Source organism: Aspergillus puulaauensis, chromosome 7 (assembly GCF_016861865.1).
Source record: "Aspergillus puulaauensis MK2 DNA, chromosome 7, nearly complete sequence".
Lineage (NCBI taxonomy): Eukaryota > Fungi > Ascomycota > Eurotiomycetes > Eurotiales > Aspergillaceae > Aspergillus > Aspergillus puulaauensis.
In genome coordinates, this window is record NC_054863.1 from 2,025,923 (window position 1) to 2,044,133 (window position 18,211).

At 49.8% G+C, this 18,211-nt stretch overlaps 8 protein-coding genes across 8 annotated transcripts; 5 read left to right on the forward strand and 3 right to left on the reverse strand.

Moving 5' to 3' along the window:
* Positions 1-580: 580 nt before the first annotated feature.
* Positions 581-1,718, reverse strand: HEK2 (KH domain-containing protein; the record flags this gene model as incomplete). Its single annotated transcript, XM_041695659.1, has 2 exons — positions 581-1,269; positions 1,334-1,718. 2 exons carry the CDS (start codon positions 1,716-1,718, stop codon positions 581-583), a joined length of 1,074 nt encoding a protein of 357 aa, XP_041561366.1.
* Positions 1,719-3,276: 1,558 nt separating this feature from the next.
* Positions 3,277-6,324, forward strand: SEC21 (coatomer subunit gamma; the record flags this gene model as incomplete). Its single annotated transcript, XM_041695660.1, has 6 exons — positions 3,277-3,352; positions 3,431-3,741; positions 3,789-4,755; positions 4,806-5,153; positions 5,223-6,041; positions 6,092-6,324. 6 exons carry the CDS (start codon positions 3,277-3,279, stop codon positions 6,322-6,324), a joined length of 2,754 nt encoding a protein of 917 aa, XP_041561367.1.
* Positions 6,325-7,093: 769 nt separating this feature from the next.
* On the reverse strand, positions 7,094-8,209 carry APUU_70752A (F-box domain protein; the record flags this gene model as incomplete). The annotated part of the gene is made up of 1 exon (XM_041695661.1): positions 7,094-8,209. The coding sequence occupies one exon, from the start codon at positions 8,207-8,209 to the stop codon at positions 7,094-7,096; it is 1,116 nt and encodes a 371-aa protein (XP_041561368.1).
* Positions 8,210-8,486: 277 nt separating this feature from the next.
* APUU_70753S (putative HAD superfamily hydrolase) lies at positions 8,487-9,778 on the forward strand (the record flags this gene model as incomplete). Its single annotated transcript, XM_041695662.1, has 2 exons — positions 8,487-8,629; positions 8,701-9,778. The coding sequence occupies 2 exons, from the start codon at positions 8,487-8,489 to the stop codon at positions 9,776-9,778; spliced, it is 1,221 nt and encodes a 406-aa protein (XP_041561369.1).
* A 475-nt stretch (positions 9,779-10,253) lies between these two features.
* Positions 10,254-11,989, forward strand: dps1 (putative aspartyl-tRNA synthetase Dps1; the record flags this gene model as incomplete). The annotated part of the gene is made up of 2 exons (XM_041695663.1): positions 10,254-11,252; positions 11,312-11,989. The coding sequence occupies 2 exons, from the start codon at positions 10,254-10,256 to the stop codon at positions 11,987-11,989; spliced, it is 1,677 nt and encodes a 558-aa protein (XP_041561370.1).
* A 313-nt stretch (positions 11,990-12,302) lies between these two features.
* Positions 12,303-13,829, forward strand: APUU_70755S (SIP1 domain-containing protein; the record flags this gene model as incomplete). The annotated part of the gene is made up of 2 exons (XM_041695664.1): positions 12,303-12,553; positions 12,767-13,829. The coding sequence occupies 2 exons, from the start codon at positions 12,303-12,305 to the stop codon at positions 13,827-13,829; spliced, it is 1,314 nt and encodes a 437-aa protein (XP_041561371.1).
* Positions 13,830-13,914: 85 nt separating this feature from the next.
* APUU_70756S (Qc-SNARE protein) lies at positions 13,915-15,275 on the forward strand (the record flags this gene model as incomplete). Its single annotated transcript, XM_041695665.1, has 2 exons — positions 13,915-15,170; positions 15,224-15,275. The coding sequence occupies 2 exons, from the start codon at positions 13,915-13,917 to the stop codon at positions 15,273-15,275; spliced, it is 1,308 nt and encodes a 435-aa protein (XP_041561372.1).
* A 185-nt stretch (positions 15,276-15,460) lies between these two features.
* KU80 (ATP-dependent DNA helicase 2 subunit KU80) lies at positions 15,461-18,078 on the reverse strand (the record flags this gene model as incomplete). Its single annotated transcript, XM_041695666.1, has 10 exons — positions 15,461-15,945; positions 15,997-16,211; positions 16,267-16,652; positions 16,702-17,229; positions 17,276-17,336; positions 17,386-17,554; positions 17,601-17,668; positions 17,724-17,799; positions 17,849-17,903; positions 17,950-18,078. The coding sequence occupies 10 exons, from the start codon at positions 18,076-18,078 to the stop codon at positions 15,461-15,463; spliced, it is 2,172 nt and encodes a 723-aa protein (XP_041561373.1).
* Between the last annotated feature and the right edge of the window lie 133 nt (positions 18,079-18,211).

Consider the following 18,211-nt stretch of genomic DNA (forward strand, 5'->3'; position numbering starts at 1 on the left):
GTGCAAACATTTTAAGAGATATAGATGTGCCACATTGGAGGATAAAAAGGGAAAATGTGGATTAGACGAAATAAAGATATTGAAGTCAGGGTCGTCAATTTGGAATCATGATTGTTTCAGGAGATGGAGACAACGGGTGAACAAGGAAAAAGGACAAATTCTGATAGGGAGATAACAGGTGATCGGAGTAAGATGATGATAAGAGAGGGTCAGGCAGCGGACAAGTCAAGCATTCTCATGTTTTGAAAGAGGTTAGAGTAACCGAGGAGATACTCTGACAAACATTTGCATCATGTTGACATCTTGTCTGTCCCATCAGTTCAAGTCCAATTTAATGGAGAAAATCGTATGGTTGTGGTACCTTACATGATGCAAATCCCTCAGCACATACTTGATTCTGGTAGACCAGAGAAACTGCGCGACAGAAGACATGTGAAAGAAGAGACATAGGGTGGTTAACAGGCAGAGTTATTAGGAAAGGAGAAATTTGAAGCGACTGGTATTTGGTCAATGATAAAAGAGTCTTTTGGGAATGGCGTAATCAGTCGATCGTGGACATTCGTTCAAGTCAACAAGTAAATCATTCCTGTAGCTGACTGCGGCGGGTCTTTTCAGCCTCAAGGTTCTCATAGAGAAGATAGAGCGCCTTCTCGTTGGCCTGAGCGCTTCCCATGATGGTGAACATACGTTCTCCAGTTTCGTCATGAGGTGCTTTGGCAATGGAGATACGGGCTCCAGAACTCCGACGGATCTCAGTAATCTTGGTCCCACCCCTTCCGATGATGCATCCGACCATATCAGCTGGAATGCTGATGTTCTGCGTCTGAATCTCCTCGCCATCCTCGGTGACGAGGGGGTAGCCACGGCTTCCAGCATCGGAGTTTGACCGTCTACCATATCCGCCGGACTGGTCACTAAAGTCAGCGCCGTTACCGGTACGGTTGTAGGGCCGGCTGTTGTAGCTGTCGCCATTGCCTCCGTTATGCTGGATCGAACCACTGCCGACCGATGAGCGGACAGCGGGGTTGTACAGAATTGTGCCGGTTCCACGTTGCCAATCGTCGATAAGGCACTTTCCGATCTCCCAGATGGCCTTTTCGATTCCTTCTGGGGTGCCCTGCACTTCAACAATGCGCTCGGTGGATTGAGGGAGCATCTCCTTCTGGGCCACCATACGTACACCTGAAGCGTCCTGGATGTGCTTGATTTTCAATCCCTGTCGCCCAATGATAGTGCCCATTTGGTTGTGCGAGATCAACAGTCGAATAGCTAACGGCGATTAGAACACGTTCAAAACTAAGTCCGGCAAAATCAGGTTTCAGATAGAACTTACGATGGGTGCCATTGTTGGAGACGATTCCTCCCATGCCCATCTGCGGGGCACCTTCCAGCAACCCCTTGGCGACGAGTGCATAGGCCCTAGCGGTGCCGTTCAAGGCGCCGGTCACAGTCAAAACGCGATCGTGAACTCCGGGAACTACCTTGCTGACACCAGCCTTGACACCGGTCTCATCACGTAAATCGGCGACGTTCTTACCCGCCTTGCCGATGATGACGCCAGCTTCCTTGGACGAAACAATGGCGCGAAGAGTAAGCATGGACTGCGCATACTCTTCTTCGGTCTTGGGTATGATTTCCAAGTCGCCATCGTCGCCGACGTTGATATCGGTCATCGTCTCGTCAGCGATGGGGGTATCGTGAATCTCGGTCGAGTCCATGGTTCCGAGTCGAAAAGATAGTGGATAGAAGGACAAGTTGAGAAGTAGACAATCGTACTGTATTTGAGGGTTAGCGAGTGAGCTTGGTACACGAGTACGCTGACTATCTGCTTGTTTCGCGAGCATCAAACGGAAGTGGTGTCTGAGAGCCCAGTCCCGCTATCACGCCTACCAAAAAGGCTCACGAAAAAAAAAAAAAAAGCAATGAACAAGCGAAAGACTTACAGAGTGAATTGGGGAGATAGTAGATCAGGGAGAATTAGGATCAGGATAGACAGAGAATGAGATCGCGGCCGAGAAATCTGTGAGGATGGGGGGCGAATCCAGAGGGGTTTCGGCGGGCGGGGGAAGGTGGAGGTCGAGGGGAATGGCAAGGGACGAAAGGAGCCGAAGATTTTAGAGGAGGGAGTAGAAGAGAGAGGTTGAAGGGAGGAGGAGGGAGAAGGAAGAAGGGGAGATACACGAGGAAAGAGATGAAGAGGATGTGGAGATGTTTTGGCGATGGGGAGGAGAGGAGCGAGAAGGTGGAGGAAGAAAAGAGGGAGGAAGAGAGTTCGATTTGGTTGGCTTTTGTTGCGCAGGGCGGGAGGCACGAAAGGCGGAGGAGCACAACTCCCACTGCTGCGGTTTGCAATGCTCCCTTACTGTCCACTGTGGGCTTGCCCTGTCATTTGTGTGTTCTGGACCTTAGATTTCTGGAGGATCTAAGTAGTATTTTGCTAGACTGCAGACTTTATCTTTGAGCCTGACCTATACCGGTAGAGGGCAGACAGTTTACTTCTACCATAGCCTGGCCCTAAGTAACAGGCCCATCATGAAGAGTCCCGCCCATTAAAGCCATCTATGTTATGTGACTTTAACAGACTTATGCTCATTATTTTAATATGAAACGATTGACTCTTGATGTGCATACTAATGTGATGCTGCTATGTCTGCATGAATAGCCAATTCACCCCAGGATATGAATTTAAAATTTATCCATCCTGCCTTCAATTTGCCATAGTGATGAATGGGTAGTGAACCTGGAACTCAACTTGTCAGTCTATAATAATAGAACACACCTATCACCTTGGGTTGAATGCGAAAAACAAGCATGAATAAGACGTTGAGGCCTCGAAGATCTGGACCTCGAGTGGGCAAGAGTGCCTTGGTGCCTCAGGCAGGAACATCGGCGCACGTTTGCAGCGTTTGTTTGTTTAGCCACAGCTCGTGGCTGGGCACCCACAAGAGGCGGCAGCCAGAAGGCCACCTGGAGATTGCTAGACGGAACTTGAAAGTCGGAGCCAACTTAAGCTGTTATTGTCTGTCCGGGCCGGTCACCTTTGCAGCAATTCCATCTGCTCCCTTCTCCTCCGTCTCCCACGAGATAATGAGGACCTGATTGCCTCACTCATACTCCGTCTTGCGCACCGAACTACCAATTCCAACTCCTGAGTCCGCATCATTTGGGCTTCCCCCTCGTTGTTGACCCTGACGCCTCCCCGCAAGCACCTTACTTTCAAGACAGAGAGCAAGGTAGAGAGTATTCTCTCTGCTGCGATCGCTGCGACCCAGCACCATGAGTTACATGAAAAAGGATGAGGATGCCGACCAGACTATGATCAAGCTGGATCGGACGTCTGTTTTCCAAGATGGTGAGACACCGCTCCCCAGTCGGAGCTGTAGCAAGGCCCGGAGTCACTTTTACTGACGGTCTTCTTCCTATATAATAGCACGGCTATTCAATACATCACCGATATCCCCTCGACAATGCCGCACCCTCCTGACCAAGCTCGCCGTCCTCGTCTTCACTGGCGAGCAGTTCCCGACAAATGAAGCGACCACTCTTTTCTTCGGTATCTCGAAGTTGTTTCAGAACAAGGATCCCTCGTTACGGCAGATGGTATATCTTATTCTGAAGGAGCTTGCAAACACGGCCGAAGATGTCATCATGTCCACGAGTATTATTATGAAGGATACCGCAGTTGGCAGTGATGTCCTATATCGAGCCAATGCCATCCGTGCTCTATGCCGCATTATCGATGTGAGTCTCTTGAAGCCACTGAATTAACGTCTCTGACGATTCGATAGGCTACTACCGTGCAAGGCATTGAACGATTGATCAAAACCGCTATCGTTGACAAGACCCCTTCGGTATCCTCTGCCGCCCTCGTTTCCTCATATCACCTCCTCCCAATTGCGCGTGACGTGGTCCGAAGATGGCAAAGTGAGACACAGGAAGCGGCTTCGTCGTCAAAACAATCGACCGGTTTCCTTGGATTTGGTGGGAGCAACCAGACTCACGCCATCTCGCAGTCGAATTTCATGACCCAATACCATGCAATTGGACTCCTATACCAGATGCGCTCCCATGATCGTATGGCCCTTGTCAAGATGGTTCAACAATATGGCGCTGCAGGTGTCGTGAAGAGCCCGGCCGCACTTGTTCTTCTCGTGCGCCTGGCCGCGAAGTTGGCCGAGGAAGATACCGGGTTAAGAAAGCCTATGATGCAGATGCTCGATGGATGGCTCCGGCACAAGCACGAGATGGTAAACTTCGAGGCCGCGAAGGCGATCTGCGACATCAGAGATGTCAGTGATGCGGAGGCATCACAGGCTGTGCATGTTCTTCAGCTGTTCCTCTCTTCGCCCCGTGCTATCACTAAGTTTGCAGCGATCCGCATCCTTCACCGATTTGCGTCATTCAAACCCCATGTCGTGAACGTTTGTAACCCGGACATCGAGTCGTTGATCTCGAACACCAATCGCTCTATTGCCACTTTCGCCATTACCACTCTTCTGAAGACCGGTAATGAAGCTAGCGTTGACCGTCTGATGAAGCAGATTTCCGGTTTCATGGCCGAGATCACGGATGAGTTCAAGATCACCATTGTTGAGGCCATCCGAACACTTTGCCTGAAGTTCCCAAGTAAGCAGGCCGGTATGCTTTCATTCCTCAGCGGTATCCTGCGGGATGAGGGCGGCTATGAATTCAAGCGGAGCGTTGTTGAGAGTATGTTCGACCTGATCAAGTTTGTTCCTGAGAGCAAGGAAGAGGGTATGTGGTTTTCCCTGTATTGCTTGTTTTCGTATGCTAACCCATGGCAGCCCTCGCCCATATTTGTGAATTTATCGAAGATTGCGAGTTCACCAAATTGTCCGTTAGAGTTCTGCATCTCCTTGGTGTTGAGGGTCCGAAGACGTCGCAGCCAACCAAGTACATTCGATACATCTACAACCGAGTAGTTCTCGAAAATGCCATTGTCCGTGCTGCTGCTGTCACAGCTCTTGCCAAGTTTGGTGTTGGCCAGAAGGATCCTGAGGTCAAGTCCAGCGTTTCTGTTCTTCTAACGCGTTGTCTTGATGATACCGATGACGAAGTCCGTGACCGTGCTGCTCTCAACCTGAGGTTGATGGCTGAAGAGGATGAAATAGCCGATATCTTCATTAAAAATGGTAAGGCCCTTATCTCTTTCACTTACTTTCCACCGTTTCTATTATTTTTTCTTTTACTAACGGAACTAGAATCGATGTACTCGCTTTCGACCTTCGAGCACCAACTTGTTATGTATGTGACATCTGGCGATAAAGAAACGTTTGCTGCAGCGTTCGATGTGTCTACGATTCCCGTCGTCTCCCAGGAGCAAGCCTTGGCTGAAGAGCGGACCAAGAAGCTTACGAGTGCTACGCCGACACTCAAGGCACCTTCGACTGGGCCTCCCAAGGGTGCCAAGGCGAATGGTGTTGCCGAGGCTGCCACCGCAGCGGCTACTCAGAAGTATGCAGAGCAGCTTATGCAAATCCCCGAGCTGAAGGCATATGGTGCATTGCTCAAGTCTTCCGTTCCCGTCGAACTCAGCGAGAGCGAGACAGAGTACGTTGTTACTGCCGTCAAGCACATTTTCAAGGAGCACATTGTTTTGCAGTATGACATCAAAAACACCCTTCCGGATACTGTTTTGGAAGATGTTACCGTGGTTGCAACGCCATCAGAAGAGGATGTCCTAGAGGAAGAGTTTATTGTTCCTGCGCCCAAATTAAATGCCAACGAGCCCGGCGTCGTATATGTCACATTCAAGAAACTTGAGGGCGAGCACAGCGTCCCTGTCGTTTCATTCACAAACAACCTGAAGTTCACCAGCAAGGAAATCGACCCTACGACTGGGGGGGCAGAAGACAGCGGATACGAAGATGAATATCAAGTCAATGATCTCGAGCTAGCGGGTAGCGACTATGTGATCCCCACATTTGCTGGCAGCTTCGACCACGTCTGGGAGCAGACAGGTGCTACTGGCGAGGAAATCAGCGAGACTCTTCAGCTCAGCAACCTGAAGGGCATCGCAGGTACGTGAACTGGCCATTTTCATACTTGATATATACTGACTAAGCCACAGATGCAACCGAGCAACTAATCTCTGCACTCTCCCTCCAACCCCTCGAGGGAACCGACGTCGCCCTCAGCAACAGCACGCATACCCTGAAATTATTCGGGAAAACAGTGTTAGGAGGCCGAGTCGCCGCCCTCATCAAGATGGCATACTCTAGCAAGACCGGAGTGACGACTAAACTCACAGTGCGCGCCGAAGAAGAGGGCGTTGCGGCTGCTGTGATCGCTTCTTTGGCATGAGCCGGTTGCATTGTGTAGCTTGTGATTTTGCAGAAGGTATATTCAGGCGGCGACGAGTCTTGCATAATGAAATCAGACCTGTTTTCGATTTTTCTTTTACCCTTTTTTCACCCTCTAATGCAGGTGTTGAGTTAGATGCGATGAATGATTTGTGTAGGCGTCTAAACCCATTGCTTTTTCCTTTTCCTTTTCCTTTCCTTTCATTTCTTTTCGCACGCTCCTGTGTCTTACTCTGATGATTGCATTTTGGCAAATAAAATATCATTTCTTTCCATCATGTCCCTTTTTTGCTTCTGTTAACGACCGGGCGTAGCGGTCAGTTGTACACCATATATCCACATATGTCCATTTTGTCAGTAATATCGCTATATATGCTGCTACGTATTGAATGTTGAGCAGTAGGATTAAGCAGGCTGCTTATACTTTCTGTATGACTGCCATTTCTAGGTAAATCCACGGCTTTCTTAAGTATGCCTAATTTTAGTGTCTATCAATCAAGGTCAACACCCCCACCCCCTTCCCGTCTAGAATTTTGTTCTTTCTATTCTCGTATCTCGTAATTTCATGGATAAAGGCAAGGGAGAAAAAATATGTACACGTTGAACCAAAATATATGCATGGATAACCCCGTGGCCGCGCAATAAATATGCAACATGCAACGTGCAACCAAAACCCAGCCCAGCACCAGGCTAGGAGGATTGTGGGTTCTTTCCCACTCTGTGTGGGACATTATTGTTTCCACCAGAGGCCAAATACACCCCCAAGGCGCTCATATATAATAAACACCAGGCAGGTCTAGAGATGACTTTGTAGTTGCCGCGCGATTGAGCAAGAAGTTATCAACCACATCATCGTCCAATAGACCATCATCGGAAACAAACACTTCGGCAAAGCCAACGGTGTATACTTTTGGCAGACCGAACTCGAGGGCTTTTATTAAGCCCTCCGTAGCGAAGTATATTGTTGGGTCTATATTAGGGTAACCGAATTCAAGTATTTCCAGAGTAGGAATACCGATATGGCAAAGCAAATCGAGAAACGTGTGGTCTACCATATCCCCAGGAATACTGAGAAACGATAGGGCTGGTATTAAAGCCAGTATAGAGGTAATTGATTCCGGGCTTAAGCGCCGGTTTAAACCGGATATAGTAAGACGTCTCAGGCTGCGGTTTAGGTCCGGGCTGCACATAAGACTGCTGAGATTTGGGAGTGAGAGATCAGAGCAGTTCTTGAGGGTGAGGGCTGTAAGGGACGTTGGCCAGCGGAATGACCGGATGGAATCGGCGGAGAAGTGGCCGCTGAACTGCATACGGCGAAGATTAGGTGGCCATGGGATTCCGCATGAGTCAGAATCCGTGATAGAGGTTGATTGGGGGAGGCGAAGGGTTTGGAGGTTGGAGAGGTTACTTAAACTCCTCTTCAGATCACTAAAGGGAATGGATGTGGCCACGAGGGAAAGGTCTAGGTAACGGAGTTTAGAGCATTTTGCAATTGCCGGAAGGCTGTTCACGGCAAAAGAAACCCTTGGTGCAAGGAAAACTTCCAGGTTCTCTTTCACCCGGCCCAGAAGCCTGGCAGTCAGGCTAGGAGAGCTGTGATGGACAAGTAAGCTCAGATCAAGCTTGCGGACCAGGGCTCCGAGGTTCCATTTGCTCTTCCGCACTCCAATCGGGGGACTAATTGTATTCGCGAATTTCGTGAAGCTTGGGCCAGAATCTATCCGCGGTTTTGCCCAGAGTAGAGCAATTGCGCAGGTGTACCATTGCCGCGAGACCAGAGAGCAGGCGTGGAGTGTTTTCTGGCGGGCAAACTCATCAGCGGCGACCTCGTTTAAAATCTGAACGACAATTTCCGTGGGGAGATGGGTAGGCGGTGCGGAGGTCATTGCGGGAGAGTGGCGGAGGAGCTTCCATTATAGTCCGTTTAGATGGGTTTGTTGTTCGGTGCGAGTAGGAAAAGGGAAGATTGAAATGGGCGTGGGGATGATATCATTCGGCCTTTGAATGCGGTGTTGCTCCGATGACTCGCCGTTTCCCTCCTGATAACAACTCCAACCTCCGCATTCTCTTGCTCTCGAGACAAACCGACCGAACCTCCTTCCCTCCTTTCTTCTTTACGTGCTTCTTTTTCCCAATCACTCTTTTCGCTTTCATAAACTAGACATGCGTCCCCAGGGCCTCTGGCGGTCCCTGGGATTGGTCCAACGTCCTTATAGCCGCGCCTTTATCCCCGCCGGTCCAGGGCGCCGAAGCATTCGGAATCTCAGCTCTGCGCCGCGAGTGCCGGATTTTGCATTTGCTTTCGAGTAAGTTGGGCGTTACAGTGTAGTCGATTCATCCCGCCTGTTAGTGTTTGCTTGACTAATGCATTCTACAGCATCGATGGCGTCCTCCTCCGATCTTCGAAGCCCATACCCGGAGCCGCCGAATCGCTGTCGCTCCTTAAGAAAGAAGGAATACCATTTATCCTTCTCACAAACGGAGGTGGAAAACATGAAACAGAGCGCGTTGCTGAAATCAGCGAGAAGCTTCAGGTTCCATTGGATGCAAATGTGATTGTTCAGAGCCATTCACCTTTTGCTGAGATGGTACGCGGGACAGAGACGCAACCACCCTTGGAGAATAAGCGCGTGCTGGTAGTTGGCGGAGATGGAAATGGTTGTCGTCAGGTAGCAGAGAGGTATGGGTTCAGGAATGTTGTAACACCTGGGGACATCTTCATGGCCAATCCATCAATCTGGCCGTTCTCCAAAGGATTCAGCGACTACTACAAGACCTTCACGAAACCCTTGTCCCATAAGGGAGAACCAAATGATCCTATTAAGGGTCTCAAGATTGATGCTATTCTCGTTTTCAATGATCCAAGAGACTGGGCGCTGGACGCCCATGTCATCGTCGACCTTCTGCTCTCGTCACAAGGAGTCTTAGGAACACTATCGGAGAAGAATGGCCGCTCCGACCTCCCGAACCGCGGATACCAACAGGATGGTCAGCCACCTCTCTATTTTTCGAACCCCGATCTCTGGTGGGCCGCGGCCTATAGCCTCCCGCGTTTGGGCCAGGGCGGCTTTCGCGAAGCATTGGAAGGCACGTGGAGTGCAATTACCGGCGGACCCAGTAAGGGCGTTGAGCTACAAAAGACAGTTATTGGCAAGCCTTCGCAAGGGACATATGAATTCGCAGAAAACCAGCTCCTGCGTAATCGCGCCAGGGCATTTGGCTTGGAAACAGCGAAACCTTTGCGAAATGTTTACATGGTTGGAGACAACCCAGAATCGGATATCCGCGGAGCCAACTCATACCGGAGTGCGCATAATAGCAAGTGGCATTCTATTCTTGTGCGAACTGGAGTATACCTTGGTGGCGAGCCTGCATGGTCTCCAAAGACTATTGCTAACGACGTCCAAAAGGCCGTTGAATGGGGACTACAACACTCAGGCTGGCAGACCCGGTAGATTCGGGGCTGTCTGTGACCATATTGCATAATCGTGTATAATCTTGAGCAGTTTTTTCAGCATCCTGCATGTATACAGAATATGATAGCTGTGTGCTATGCAATAAACATCCTGTATTGTAAACTGTACGTCGCAGACTTCCACGGTAATTCAAATACTCATATTGAATTCGCAACTTTCTGGACTATGTTTTAGTGCTTATACTATGGCCATGCCATGATGTCGTTTATATTTGCTTTCTAAATGGCCGATAGCCATGCATAGATACTTGCTGCCTCAGGCCATAATATCACGTGAACAGCCCCTCGTAGGGTTTAGGGCTTGCACCGCCCGGCGGGGTGATCTGAAGAGCTGTAACGCCGTTGAGTCAACGAGACGTTGAAGCGCCGAGGAAGTGACCCAAAGTTCCAACGTTTTTTATATTTCGCCATACTTCCCGGGGTATCTACTGATTTTTAACCCTTCCGAAATAATCATGGCGGATTCCGAATTGCCCACTCGCCCCAAGCACGAGGAAACCCCCGCTGCGGAGGGTGCTGAGGGCGCCGAGGGCGGAGACGGCAAGCTGAGCAAGAGCGCGCTGAAGAAGCTTGCGAAGGATAAGGCAAAGGCGGAGAAGGCTGCGCAGCGAGCTGCCCAAGAGCAGGCCCAGGCTGCGGCAGCTGACGCCAACGACACCGCAAAGCATCTATACGGCACGATTCCCGAATCCGAAGACGTCCTTCCCAGCACGCAACTCTCCCAGATTAGCGACGAACATTACGAGCAGGAAATCACATTGGTCGCTCGTGTGGACAATGCCCGGGTTCAGAGTGCTAAGTTGGCATTTCTGATGCTTCGACAGCAGGGTCTGAAGCTACAAGCTGTCATTGCTGCGGCGGAACCCATCTCACGACAGATGATCAAATACACTGGTGGTCTCAATGTCAATTCCATTGTCCAGGTCACTGGTGTTGTCAAGAAGCCCGCTGTTCCCATTGCTTCTGCAACTTTGAGCAACCATGAAGTTCACATCCGCAAGGTTTACACGATTGCCGAAGCATCCCAACAGCTTCCCATGCAGGTTAAGGATGCGGAAAGGCCACTTCCAGAGGCCACCGAGGAGGGTTTCCAGGTTGACGCCGACGGTACCCCCATCGTCACTCTTAAGACCCGACTTGACAACCGTGTCCTCGACCTTCAGACAGCGACCAGCCAGGCTATTACCTGGATCTCTAGCGGTGTTGCAGAGCTTTTCGCAGAGTACATGATCAAGAGCGGCTCTCGATGGATCTCTACACCGAAACTCGTGGGTGCTGCTACAGAAGGTGGCAGCGGTGTTTTTGAGGTCAAATACTTCAAGAGAAACGCATATCTGGCGCAAAGCCCTCAGCTGTACAAGCAGATGTGCATTGCTGGAGACATGGAGAATGTCTTCGAGATTGCACCTGTGTTCCGTGCCGAAGACAGCAACACTCATCGCCACTTGACTGAGGTATGCCCACTCTAGGATCGTGCCTCCCTTTTATGAAGCTGACCATAGTCTACTTTTAGTTCACGGGTCTCGATTTCGAGAAGACTTTCCGTTCCCACTACCACGAAGTTTTGGAATTTGCTGAGGACCTTCTCGTTTTCATCCTATCCGGTTTGAAGGAGCGATACAGTGACAAGATCGCCATTATCCAAAAGTCTTACCCCAAGGCAGGCGACTTCAAGCTTCCCAAGGACGGCAAAGCCCTGCGACTAAACTACATGGACGGTGTAGCGCTTCTAAAGGAGGCGGGTGTGGACGTTTCAGAGCAGGAGCGCTTTGAGAATGACTTCAGCACGGCTATGGAGAAGCAACTGGGCCAAATCATCCGTGACAAGTACGACACCGATTTCTACGTGCTGGACAAGTTCCCCATGGCTGTTCGCCCCTTCTACACGAAGTCTTGCCCCCAGGACTCCAAATTATCTAACTCCTATGACTTCTTTATGCGCGGTGAGGAAATCATGTCGGGAGCTCAACGTATCCACGACGCGAAGGAGCTGGAGGCCTCTATGATCGCGAAGGGCGTCGACCCCAACCACGAGGGTTTCGAGGACTATCTGGCTGCTTTCCGCCAGGGCTGTCCTCCCCACGCTGGTGGTGGACTCGGTCTGAACCGTATTGTCATGTTCTTCCTTGGATTGCCAAATGTCCGGTTGGCGACTCTGTTCCCTCGTGACCCTCAGCGTCTACGTCCTTAAGCGACAATTCCAGATATTTTAGAAAGAGGAACAAAAGAGTAATGAATATTTAACGATTCACTGTATAAACCTTCAAACAAGACAATGTTATTATAGGACTATATTTGCGAATAATTTTTCACTATTAAGAATATTTAGGTGTATTGAATTTGCAGGTACAGTATATATATAGGTTGTCAGTCTAGACCGTTGACTCCAGAGGAGATCTGCGGGTGGGAAGCTAGTCCGAATAAAGTTTCCAAAAGCTCCCTGACATCGCGGACGGCTCAACTCTTTCAACCCACCACAAGACATTCTTATTTCCAACCCGAGCATGCCACAAAAGCGAGATTTCCCCAGCTCAGGCTCTGGACCCTCACCAAATACCAAGCGCGCCCGATCCTCGTACGCAGAAGATGATCAAGACGACGAGGAGACACAAAACTCGGTGACTCCATATGAGCGACCTCGCAACCACCCAGTGTTCGGACAGAAAAGCGCCTTTCCGGGCCTCGATACCATCAACGGAGATGAGCTCTTTTATGGACCAGCAGATGATGGATTAGAGTATTTAAGAATGGTCCGGTAAGCACTTTCCTTTTACTGCTACCTACTTCACTTTGTTGAGTTGGGGATTTTTGTTACGACGTGCTTGCTAAGTTTGCATTCTGGGTTGGTCTAGCTTGCGACTGGAGCGAGGTCCGTCTTTCCCGGTTTACCCCATGCGCGTCAGCAATTTTCTGGATGAATCGAATGTTTCTGTTGGATATAAACTGACTTGGAAATGTTGGATTCTAGTTCTGAAGCCAGCTCCCTACCTACCCTTTTCAACGCACCCGTCGCGACAGAACCGTTGGCAGAATCGGCCGAAGTGACGAAAATAACAACCGAAGAACAAGATGAAGCTCCTCAAGAGGAGATCGTAAAGGAGGAAACCACGACTGCGAAGCGCATCCCAGTGGGATTTTATTCCGATGGCGTTTACATCAGCCGGGCGATAACAAAACCGATCGTCGATGAGTCGTTTTCGGAAGCTCAAGCCAGTTATTACAACCTCCTACACCACCGGTTCCTTCTCCTACGATCGATTCTGAAATGCACACCGCCGTCCGAAGCCATCTCCGCGCTTGACGACAAGCACCCCATCAGCTTCCCCCGGTCGTCAAAAAATGCCCAGAAGGAGTGGAGGCGCTTGCTGCTCCAGGTTGACCCCCAAACAGTGCAACTTGCATGCATGGATATGGATAGTGTCCTGGGAGTGCTGGTGATCGTGGCGCGACTTATGTCAGAGAATGTGCGCAACGGGGATGCGGTATTGGTTCGACGCATCGGAGCCTGGGCTTGGGGACTTTTAGGGAAGTGCCGAGATGCTGGACAGCTTGGGGCTCGGGATATTGGTGATATTCGGGAGCTGGGGAAACGGGCCGTGAGAATCTTGCAGAAAATACGTGAAGAACAGGAGGTCCAAAACGAGGAGGAAGAGGAGGACGGTTACGAGTCTGGCGTTGACGATGATCGGGGTGAGCATGATTTGCCAAACGAGAACGGGGATGAGCCTATAAATACTGTCATTTCGGACCCCGATCAACCCGATACGGAGAAGGGGACTGGCGCGGAGGAACTGGAGCAGGCAAAAGCACGGCTCGAAGCGCGGATCGCAGCGAGCAGTGTCGAACCAATACCCCAAGAAGAAAAGGAAGCCGAGGCTGAATTCGAGGACGAAGGTATAGATATTGATGTGGAGACGCAGACTCGCGCAATGTTGGATATGGTCATCACGATAATCGGAGAACACTATGGGCAGCGCGATTTGTTAGAGGCGCGGGAATTATGGACTGAGGGAGGACCGAAGTTTATCTAAATATCTGACTGTCCATAATTTCTCAATTTATTCTCGATGAACACAGAGAAGTAATATACTCCGCATCTCGCATCCAGATCATTTTATGCTGCGTCATTGTTTTGTCCAGATTCGGTTTAGGCCGGGACTGGAGCTGCCTTATCGCCCATCACTCCAACTCCAAATCCAACTTCCGCATCACCCTCTGTCTGTCCTTATCCATGGAGCTCTCCCGAGCTTCCAATACATTATAACTCTCACCATGGCTCCCGCACTCGAAATATCAATCCCAACAACTACAACCTCAACCACCTCACCTCCCCACACAATCTATAATATCACCCTCCGCCTCCCGCTTCGCTCTTTTGCCATCTCAAAGCGTTATTCCGACTTCACAACCTTCCACGCCAACCTAGCATCTCAAACAAACAGTGCACCCCCTGATCCGCTCCCTGCCAAATCCTGGTTCTCAAACACAGTATCTAACACCGAACTCCGCGAATCCCGGCGCCAGGGTCTCGAGTCTTACCTCCGCGCCATCAACGAAGCATCTGACCCTCGATGGCGCAATTCCCCCGCCTGGCGCGCATTCCTAAATCTACCTAGCCTGGGTACTAATAATACCAAGAATAACGACAGCGCCACTGCTTCGTCCGCTCGTCTCCACGCAGCAGCAACAGGGCCCGGCGGAACAGGAGGAGAGCCGATTACAGACCCAACATTATGGCTCGACTGCTACCGGGATTTAAAATCGCATCTGCACGACGCAAGACTCCATCTTACGCGACGGGATCAGGAGACGACACCGCAGAGGCAGCATGAGAGTTCGGCGCGGGCGAAGAGCTCTCTTGTGCGTGCGGGGTCGCTGATTTCGGCTCTAGAGGACGGATTGAAGAGGATATCTGAGAGCAGCACGAATGGAAATGGCAGTGGGCGTCATAGCTTTGCCTCTTCTAGCTCACTTGGTGAAGGCGAAGTCCGCCGGCGGAAGGACCTTTTTATTAATGCTCGGAAGGAGAAAGATGGGCTCGAAGATCTATTGAATGCCATGGCGGCGAAGAGTAGGGTGGATAACGCCGTTGCGTCGATCAAGGATAAGGAGGCGCTTGTTGGGAGTGCTAGTGCCGCAGGGAGGAAACCCGCAAGGTCGGGGAGGGTTCTTGGGAAAGAGACAGAGCGAACTCGAGAGTTGGATAACCAAGGCGTCTTGCAATTGCAGCGGGATATAATGCAGGATCAGGACATGAGCGTGGGAGAATTGATGAAAATCGTGCAGCGGCAGAAGGAGCTGGGGATTCAGATTAATGAAGAGTTGGAGGTGCAGAATGAGATGCTCAGGTTGGTGGATGAGGATGCAACAAGGTATGTATTGCTCGCTATCTTATTTATGGAATTGCTCGCTAACTTATTTTTAGACTCGACCAGAAGGTCAACGTTGGAAAGAAGAGACTGGGGAAGATCTCATAACCCATTCGGTATATACTTGGCTGTACGCTATATCTCTTTGCAGCACCGATGTTCCTTTTCGATTTACATGACCCCCCCTGTGTTGTTTGAGCACGTTGAATTTGTCTGATTTTAGAAATCGCTTGTATCTCATTCTCATACAGAGCGCATGGTATCTAGAATAATTGTGATACAAATCCTATCCTTCACTGGGCCGCCATGAACGCCTTTGCTTCCTCCTCGGTCACAGTAGAAAGCTCTGACTGTCCCTGATCAATCAAACCCAATTTACTCCGTTTAATCAACCACCAGAGTTCCCGGCGATCTCCACCCAGTTTCTCCTTCAGGACCTGCTCCTTGAGTTCTTTGATGAATTCGTTATACAAGCTAGGCTCTTCGTATGATATGAGTTCCTCGCGGACGGCACCCAAACCCTCGGTGACCCTGTCGTAATTTGCATCACCGAAACTATGTCTTATCTGGTCCTCGATGATTGAACGCATCTGTTTCACGGCATCCTTTGTTGTCTCAATAGTCTCGGCCTGTGCAAGGGTCTGTTTGAATTCTGGAACCGCATTGTTCGGTGAAATTTTGACGCGTTTTTCTTGGTTAAGCAGAGCGTCAACGTCGAGACCGGAGAGGGGCTTCTCAGGCTCGCGTGCACGCTTTCGGCCTTTGGCCTTGGGTGGCACTTGATTGTGTGTTAGTATATGCTAATTATAGAGGGGAGATTATGGTGTACCTTTTTTGACATCGGCTACCTCGATGAGCTTTTTGAGGTGGCGTTCTGCGTTCTGAAGTACCTGTTCTGGTGGTTGCGAGAACTGGGTGAGGGTCTTCGCGGGGGGTGGAATGGGGTCATTGGGGTGTACGGCACGGGATCGAATAGCGGCGTTTATGCGATGTAAAACCGGTGAGAATGAATCTTCGATTGGGAAACGTGCATCAACCAGGTCCCTGCTTGTTGTTAGCGATGTGCTTCCGTCATGTAGATACTTCTATGGCGGTTTACCCATCCTCGTCTGTGTCCATCAGCTCCATACTGTCCACATATTTGTCCATGGCATCAAGAAGGTCGTCGTTTGGAAGATTTCGGTGCTGCGTTACTACTTTTCCGGATACGGTAATTACCTTGTCGAGAGATGGGAACCTATATGTTCGAACATCTTCGGCGAATGGAAGCTGGACCTCTAGGAGGCACTCGTATTCTGGCTCTATAGAAGGAGCGAGAAGAACCAAAATAGGGGGCTTGTTCTCTTTTGCGACTAGACGAGCAACCGCATAGCTCTCTAACTCGAAAAGAGCATGGATAAATGAAGATAGCGCGAGAGAGGCTTTATCGTTGGCTCGCTGAGAGATGATGATGTTGGTGCTTGATAAGTGCATATGCCGAGCATACTGCGTTCGTTAGTTGGTACTAAATCAGCTACAACTATGTGTCACGTACCCGTTCACTTTGGATGAATCCAACCAGTTCCAGTGCTGCTGTCGTATCAAGTGTTGTGATGTTCTCATCGGTCTCGCTGATATGTACTGCTGTACGTCCATACTCATATCCTTTGGCCAAATCATCTCGTTCAATATCGATCTTCCCACCAGGGGCACTCTCATCGCTAACTTGATAAGTCCTCAAATTTCTCACGGATGTGAGAGCACTGCCATCTTCAGGCTGTGTCTCCGGAACGGCAGTCACTGATTCAGCCCCTTCTTGCTCGGCAGCTAGATTGGAGCGCAGAACAAACTGGCTGGCCGACGGGGGTTTCGCTACCATTGTTCGAGGGTATCGTTCTACAGGGATTCGAACTGCGGTATCATATTCCTCTGGGTTACCTAGTTGCAGGAAGCCTTTGAATGATGCAATTGGCCGAACTGCTTTAACGCGAGGAATCTCCATTTCTGAGACCGCTTGTTCAAGAGTGCCAAAGACTCCATCGCACTGCTCAGAGATGGTCCTCAATAGCGCCTCGTTCTCGGCCTAGAACTTGTTAGAGTCTAATTTTGTCAAGAGGTCATTACTCTACCTTGCGAGAGTTTTTGTCTTCTTCCTTGGTGCCATATTCGGGATCGTCAAAATCGGGTCCCCTGCATTCAATTAGATCCGCTGCTGAAAAATCATAGGAAAAGAACTCACAGGACTACCAGTTCTATATTATCTTCCTTGACCTTCGATACTATATCGTCAAGGTTCTCACTGTTCATCCGCCCCATCCCATTGGTGATGAGCACAATCTTCCCTTTCCACTTCAGTTTCTTACAGTGAGTGATGATCATTTGAATTGCCAATATAAGAGCAGAAATAGCTAGGTTCATCAGCGCGGGCAGATATTCAAAGTACGGGGTAAATACCATCCCCTTTGTCGACGTTGCTTGGTTTGATCTGCTCGGCCAACAGTCGAATATCAGACATGAGAAACCTAGGCATTTGGTCAGATATGGGGCGCGCATAATGGAAGATATTAGGATACGTACTGCTTGATCTCCGAAAAAACAGAGATATGTGAGAAATGGGATTCATCTGATTCATCTTGCAGTTCGTTGGAGGTACCTGCCGATCTCTTAGTATACAAGAATAGATAGCAAGTAGTATGACTTACCATCAGTTTTGAGGCCAATTACGCCCAGCATCGCCGTTTTACGTCCAGTAGAAACCTGTACCAGTCAACAAAATTCTCTTCGGAAGGTTCGCGATATTTACTGTGCTTGTAATGCGGTCCCAGATATACTGCATGGCCCATTCGAGATCCGTTACTTCTCGGCCATTGTGGCGCTCGTCCATGGACTTCCCCACATCCACAATATAGACCGTTGCTTCCTTTTCCGCCATGGTAAATTTGAGAGGCAGATATGAATGGGAAAAAAGACAACCGATGGCGAATTGGCTGATAAAGGACCGCCAAAAGGCAGCAGGCGATGGTCAAGCTGGTGTCCAGGCAGACGCGCGATATTTCCAATTTGGG